The 8,177-nt window shown below is 43.9% G+C and overlaps 1 protein-coding gene across 1 annotated transcript in view; it reads right to left on the bottom strand.

Annotated features, from left to right (window-relative positions):
- Positions 1-853: 853 nt before the first annotated feature.
- The window catches only part of prdm6 (PR domain containing 6), an 82,056-nt gene continuing 74,732 nt past the window's right edge, over positions 854-8,177 (bottom strand). The window contains 2 exon segments of the mRNA XM_076078870.1: positions 854-968; positions 8,085-8,177. The exon segment at positions 8,085-8,177 is cut by the window's right edge and continues 84 nt beyond it. Of these exon segments, the coding sequence (XP_075934985.1) occupies positions 854-968; positions 8,085-8,177 (208 nt within the window).

Raw genomic sequence — 8,177 nt, 5'->3', positions numbered from 1 at the left:
TCAGAAGTGTAAACAGTCAGACTGTGTTCACACCCAGCCGGCTAAATGTGAAAGAACGCTCTTAAAGAAGGACGTCGGGTCTTCAGGTCGTTCTCCTGAAGACCTCCGTCCACACTGGAACACCAGGACGGCAGGAAACCTTCTGCCTTCAGTCAACAGTCAACAGAAGTGATCACAGCTGACGTTGAGCATCGACTCCTATAAGAGCCATTCTCTATGGTTAACAGCTTTTTGTATTTTATATTTATTGCGAAAGTAATGTGTGTTATGCCCTTTAAGATGTTGACCGTACCATTGAGTTAACTTGGTCATGTTGTGTCCTATCAGGATAAAGGCTCCTCTAGTCTCTCCTGCTATTGGAGACTTTTTGGTTGAGTCCTTTAAATTCAATCTGAGATTTAGTGGAGTAAAAAGTACCACATTTATATCTGAGATGTAGTAGAGGAGAAGTAGGAAGTACAAGGTAAAGTACCCTGTATTTGTACTAGAGTACATGTACTTGGTCATCTCCGATGTATTTGCTTCATGAAGTTAATCTGCTCAGGCAGCTGTTTAAATCACACAAACCCCTTCCTGTCTAAATGTTGTGAACTCATTAACTGTATCTATAAGTATTGATCGAGGCCTTCTGCTTTCATTATAGACTCGTTATAGAGGGCCGGGGACTCTCAATCAATCAATCAATTACATTAAAACAATGCAGCTTCTTCCCGACTGGGAAACTATTTGTGTCGGAGTCTTCATCTTCTGGTGAGGAAGAACGTGAGGATAGAGAGAGAAAGATGCGTTTTTTAAATTTAGCAGCCTGAAGGTGAATGTGGTCTCAGTCAGTAAACAGTCGGGGGAGGGGGGGTTAGTCCACCTCGATGGACTCGCTGCTCTCGTTCACGGGTTTACACTCGTTGGGAAGTCGCTGGTGGCGGCTGAGCTGAGTGGCCTGTGTGAAGCTGCGGTCGCATCGCTCGCACCTGACACACAGACACACACACACACACACACACACACACACACACACACACACACACACACACACACACACACACACACACACACACACACACACACACACACACACACACAAAAAAAGATAGATGAGACATTTTGATTAGTTTAAACATGAAGAGAAGGTCAGAAAATAACAGAACACTGTTGAGACTTGAAACATCACAAACACACAGACACACACAGACACACAACCTTGTAAATCTATCTTTGTGAGGACTCTCATTGACATAATGCATTCCCTAAACCTTTAACTCGACCTGAACCTCATTCTATCCTGAACCTTAAAACTCAGTCTGAACCTCTTTAACAGGCCTTTGAAGGCCCCAAAGTGAGGACCGGTGGTTGCGTTAAACTTTCTTGTTGCCGGTCATTTTGACGGTCAGGGATGTAAAACTTCCATCATAATCTATTATTACCCAGGATTTTATTTTTTTAATTATAATAAGTCCTAAACATAGAATTTTGGGTTTTTAATAATTAATTTACGGAACAAGCTTATAGATTTTGTATCTATGAGGGCAAAGAGAAAAGATGAACAGAAACACTTTTCATGTCATGAGACAACCTCCAGTTCTGACGAGTGAAGTCAAAGCTTCATGTGTTAAAGCTGCATTCTCTCTAGTGTCCACCAGGGGGCGACTCCTCTGGTTGTATAGAAGTCTATGAGAAAATGACTCTACTTCTCTCTTGATTTATTACCTCAGTAAACATTGTAAACATGAGTTTATGGTCTCAATCTCTAGTTTCAAGTCTTCTTCAATACAGCATGATGTTCATTTAGTACATTATGGTCCATTTAGAGTCAAACAGACCATAAAGCAGGGGATGCTTTAGGGCGGGGCTACACGGTGATTGACAGGTCTCTACCAGAGACGTATACGGCGTCTCTACGTCACTCCTCCTCAGTCCAAATATGGTCACTTCCTGTTCACTGGTTGCAAGAAGCATACATGGTGACAGCCATCCCGAACCGGGGGCTTCAAAACCACAGTCCACTACCTCCCGTAGTGGTCACAATACACTCCGAGGCCTCCAGTCCGTCACAATGACAGACGGCCCTCAGATGTTTCTGTCATTGTGAAAAGAAATTCAGTCCATAACAGAACACATATTCGGTTAACGCAACCTTTTAGTGAGGACCGGCCCAAATGTCCCCCACTTTCCCAAAATGTCCTCACTCTTAATGTCTAAAACTCAAGTCAGTCCTCACAAAGACAGCTGTACGAGTACACATATCCACACACACACACACACACACACACACACACACACACACACACACACACACACACACACACACACACACACACACACACACACACACACACACACACACACACACACCTCTCTGTTAACTCTAATATCCAGTGACAGTATAAAGTGTGTGTGAGGCCCAGCGGAGCAGCAAGCTGTAATTGTTGCCCTGATCTTCACAACCTGACCAACAAATTAGACACACACATACACACACACACACACACACACCTACACACACACCTGTCAATAATCTATCTGGTGGGCTGGGGAGGGTATTCCCATCCCACACACACACACACACACACACACACATATCCAGGTCTGATAAAGCAGCGTCACTGTCACTTTCAATAGAGAGAGAGCAGAGAGGGAGCTTTTAGTCAGAGCTGGGGGGGAGTCGAATGTATATAAATGTGTGTGTGTGTGTGGAGGGGGGGGGGGGGGGGGGGGGTCTTCAAAGAGAAAGCTGTGTTGAGGTATTGGACTTAGCAGCCCTGAAACAAGACTAACATGCTGTTAGATAGATAGGAGGGGGGGGGGGGGGGGGGGTTAGTGAGATAAGGAAGAAGAGGTTCGTGTTGAAGCTCAGTCTGGACTCAATGACGCTCTTTAACTTCCGCTCATTAAACCTCATAGAAACAGGTTGTGGTGGAACAGATGCGTCACATCATGTCTCCTTTTAAGACAATACTTGACTGATGTGGGTCGAGGTTTATTTTTTGCTGGAGACGTGTTTTTGAAGTGTTTGTGACTTTCAGTTTGTCCAGACATCATCCCTGGAATCTGTGCAGCTAAATATATCCAAGATAATTCAATCTGCAGTCAGAACACAACTGTTCAACACGATCAAGGAATATCACAACAAACGCATTTTAAATAGTTTGGAGGTCAGTAGCTGTGTCACACACCTCATCATATATTAAGCTTGTTGTTGCTTTACATTAACCGTCGACGGCAATAAAGTAGCAACTTTTACTGAAGAATACTTTCTAGCACGCATCAAAAAATCATTTTTTTACAGTCATTTAAATGTAAAATGTGTTTTTAAATCCATCATTTCGGGATCATTTTAGCGTTCGTGTTGTATATTTCATCATCCGCCTCGACTACAAACGTGTGTACTTTGTAATATATTTGACTTCACAGATATTATGTTATGTTTGGCGTCACAGTTCCTGCCATGACTTCATCCTAAGAAGCACAAACCTACAATAAACAAAAACTTTTCATCTAACGGACACAAACAAATACCACTCTGAAACCTAAAAACAATATGTAAAGCATCCAGAGGTCACAGATTTAAGGCCTTAGCACTCACAACACAAACACATTCAACATACAACATTAGCTTTAAGTCCATGTTCTGGTGAAGCAATCGACCCCTAACTCTGTATTTTATAATAACCATTTTCTTTAAAAAAAGAAAGAGAGACGGTAAAGATTTTAAAAGCGTTTTTTACACAAACTTGTAGTTTATTTTCATTAAAGATCGTGTTGAGAGAAACTAGAAGATCTTCTCATAACACACTGATTGATAGTGAAAGTGTGCGTGAGGCCTCCAGACTCGTAAACAGCAGCATTCATTGAGGAAAGACTTTCAGCAGATGGATCTATCGTTTCTCATTTTTGTAAATTGTCTTAAAGCGCAACAAAGAGCAAACAGACCTCTGAGGGAAGTGAAGCGCTCCGCCCTGAAGGTGGGCCTTCCTGCTGTAATTCCTCTATAAATGTACTAAAAACCACAACAGCCAGCGACATCAAAGCTCCTCTGAAGCTGCTCTGTCACAGCGACTTATCCACCAGGACGGTTCTCCTGCACAACAAAGAGTCCGCTGGCTATCGACCAGCCGCCGTCTGTTTACCGGCAGGAAAGAAATAACGTTGAGCAGTTTTGTCCTGAACAAAAATGACAAGAGGCCGCTTTAATCACTTCCCCCTGAAAGGATCAGCGGAGCTTCGGCTCACCTCTTATCTCAGTCTCGTCTATAAAACGGGACAGAATGGGAAGTAAACAAGTAGAGACTGTGTTTGGTCACAGATTGATGGGACCAGAAGGAGGAAGAGAGACGGGAAGAAGACCTTTCCATTAACAGCATTGTTTCAATTTACTGTTTGAGCATCCGGACAAAAACACATCTTTTACTAAAAACTTCTGTCCAGAATCTGAAGCCTGGAAGTGTTTTTGTGATTAACCTGATATTCAACTTGTTTTACCTGTTTTAAGTTCTGCTGGTGAATATTTTTGATATAAAAAATCTGTTGACTCCTATGAAATGTGAACGTGCTGCTTGTAGTGTTCATTGAGACTCCAACACCCAAATCTGTAGCGATCAGGCGGCAACCTCCGCATTCTCTCTAGTGTCCACCAGGGGGCGACTCCTCTGGTTGTATAGAAGTCTATGAGAAAATGACTCTACTTCTCTCTTGATTTATTACCTCAGTAAACATTGTAAACATGAGTTTATGGTCTCAATCTCTAGTTTCAAGTCTTCTTCAACACAGCATGATGTTCATTTAGTTGTTTAACCTCTGATAAGATACTGATGAAAAAGTGTTGATATACTTTGTAGAAACGAGCATAAAATAAGTGCTCACGGTGAAAACCTGACCGGAACAAAAAGAAACAAAGAATCTCTTTTGCTTCCTTCAGTCCTGAAGAGAAGCGTTGAAGTTGTGACTGAAGAGCAGAGAGAAGAACAGCGGCAGCAGCTCGTCGGCCTGCACAGTCCAGCGAGTATCGGCGCCCGAAACAAAGCTGCCGACCACACAGAACCCGGCCGAGGAGGATGAAGTTAAGCGTCTTCCTCCTGACACGGTGACAGCAGCAGCTTTAATCTATGCGCCGCACCGTCCGAAGAGGAGGTAACTCCCCGAGGCCATCGACCCGCTAAAGATTTCTGACGCCCCGTCCATGATTGTCTTTGTCCCGCTCCGCCTCCACCGAGACTCTGAAGTGCTGATGAAAAGGTTCGGGGGGGGGGGGGGGGGGGGGGGGGTCCCTCCGATTGCTTATTAAGAACGCTGATTTGCTTTAAGCGGATTTTTCGCTTGTTGTTTCACTTTTTACACCATGATCTCTTGTTCCTCTCTCTCTCTCTCTCTCTCTCGTTCCTCTTGCTCTCCACGTCAATGACGACTCGTGGTTTCTCTGATTGCTTATTAAGGTCATTCACTTCTTTCCCGTGGCTCGTACCCCCGCTACGTGTCCTTTAGACTTCCACACGACTCAGATCCCTGACTCGTCTTTCCTTCACTTTCTTAACCACCTCCTGACCTCCCTCTCTGAGTGCTGACCTCTGTGTCCACTGAGGGTATATGTATTGTCCTCCGCTGCTGACGGGGTGACAGCGCGACAAAAGCAGCTTCCACAGAACTCCTGATTGCAGCGCGGCGGCGGCGGCGGCGGCGGCGGCGGCGGCCTCTGATCACATCACTTCTTCACCGAGTAAAGAGAACGTAAACGAGCGGCCTCGAGTGTGATGGAGCTGCTTCTGTCTTTACACCGCTTCACTGTCGCTCACCACCACGCTGACTTACAGCGCAGAGAGCTTCCTCCATGGACGGCATCACGAGGTCTATCTGCAGAGGTCAGAGGTCACCACAGCCATGACAGCAGGTGTGACAAAATGATCACGTGACCACAGAGAGCTCATGAATAATGGAAGCAGGCAGAGCAGGTTTTGTGTTTGTTTCTCTCTCCCCAGAACCAGAATAAGACGTTTTGTGGCTCTAAGCTGATTCTGACCTTCACTCTCACCTCATTTGTGTTTTAAGAAACAAAATGTTTATAAGAAATGGAAATAAAATAAAATGCAAACATCAAAGTCCTATAAAAAGAAAAAAAATTAAGCGCAAGAGCCACACTTTCCAAAGGACTCACAACACTCCATTAAACAGGTTTTCATCCAATTTCTTTGAGAAAATTGCCAAAAGAAAATATGAATGAATGTTTGTTTTCATCATCTACTGTTACGGGATTATTCATGATAAATAAATTCTACCGTCGTGAAACCATTACACCACCGAAGAAGAAGTCACTGGAATAATGAATAATGAGAGCGCCTCAAGTAGAAAGCAGGATGTAAATGTGACGTTTGGGTTAGTTTCCTGTATCCTGTTGAAGTCACATGACTCATGTACGTCCATCACTGTGCTCGGCTTTTCCTCAGCTCAGGTTTTACTTCTCTTCATGTGATAGGACGATGCGTTTCAAAGGGAAGAGGCCGCAGCGCTACGACTCCTCTGGGGAACGATTACTCCCCAGAGGAGGTTTTGGGGATTCATCACCTGGACAAGAGAGATGAGCGAGTCTCAACACTGTTTAATGAGCACAAGATTAATCAAAGGACAAAAAGAGGTAAATGACAGTTCTATTTATGTAAAAATAGTTCCATATTTTAGCACGGGAGCTTCTTTACATTGTAATATTGATTCTAAATTGAAGCTTCATTTGAAAAGCTTTACACGTGTTTACTCTGATTGGTCTGTTGAACACAATGAACACTGATCTTTATTGATAATTATGAGTATTTCTGGGTCAGCAAATGCCGTTCACATTAAAATAAATCCATGCTGCCTCGACCCTCTGAGTTGATCGATGGATCACTGAGCTTTCTATGTTAATGAGGGAGTTGAACTGCATTACTGTTAACGAAGCTTCAGCCCCACCTGACCCACGAGGAATGGTTGAAATAATGTCCCTTAATCACGTGGAGTTCAAATATTGCATTTCTAAATGTGGTGTTATTTTGGTGTAGAAATGAAAAACTAGTGGTCAAACCAGCTCCCGCCAAAGCTGGAGGGCCCCTGTATTATAACCTTTATGGTAAATGCTTTGGAACCAAGAGGTAACCTCCGGTTCTGACGAGTGAAGTCAAAGCTTCATGTGTTAAAGCTGCATTCTCTCTACTGACCACCAGGGGGCGACTCCTCTGGTTGTATAGAAGTCTATGAGAAAATGACTCTACTTCTCTCTTGATTTATTACCTCAGTAAACATTGTAAACATGAGTTTATGGTCTCAATCTCTAGTTTCAAGTCTTCTTCAATACAGCATGATGTTCATTTAGTACATTATGGTCCATTTAGAGTCAAACAGACCATAAAGCAGGGGATGCTTTAGGGCGGGGCTACACGGTGATTGACAGGTCTCTACCAGAGACGTATACGGCGTCTCTACTCCTCCTCAGTCCTAATATGGTCACTTCCTGTTCACTGGTTGCAAAAAAACAAGATGGCGACGGCCAAATTGCCAAACTCGAGGCTTCAAAACATCAGTTCACAAACCAACGTCCACTTCTTATATACAGTCTATGATTGGAACGGCCCAGGATACATGTGTGACTACGTCAGCTTTTCAAAATAAAGCGTCAACACCAGAGCAAATACAAAATACACATCAGCTACGGAAATAAAATAAATACGGATTTTATTCCCAAGAAGTATAAAACTTGTGTCCCTTAAAAGATCCCATTAAATGTAGAGGGAAATAACTCAGATCACAATCAAGCATTGATACCGTATTTAGAAATGAAAGTCCCACGTTTGTACCTTGAGGTGCTAACCCGAACACAAACCAGTTCTACATCGTAGTTTAAGGTGAGTCTGCGTTGAGCGTATTCGGATCGATTACATCAAATCTCTTTTCCTTCATTGAAACGTGGTTCTGTTCTCAGAGGAGGTGCGTCCCTAACAGGAGCAGGTGAGGGTGTCAGGGAGCAGTAATGAGGGTGTCAGTAGCTGTTAGCTTCTTGTAACATCTAAGGGAAGCTGGTCGGCCGAGGAGGCGGGAGGGAGGGTGGGGGGGTACTCACTGTTACTTACTTGAACGGCTTCTCCCCGGTGTGCGTGCGGATGTGGTTGTTGAGCGTCGTGGCGCCGGCGAACGCCCGGCCGCAGTATCCACATTTGAAGGGT

Source organism: Anarhichas minor, unplaced genomic scaffold (assembly GCF_050575085.1).
Source record: "Anarhichas minor isolate MPS153535 unplaced genomic scaffold, ASM5057508v1 ptg000068l, whole genome shotgun sequence".
Lineage (NCBI taxonomy): Eukaryota > Metazoa > Chordata > Actinopteri > Perciformes > Anarhichadidae > Anarhichas > Anarhichas minor.
The sequence above is the reverse complement of the archived record's forward strand: the minus strand, read 5'-3'. Positions and strand labels throughout refer to the sequence as shown.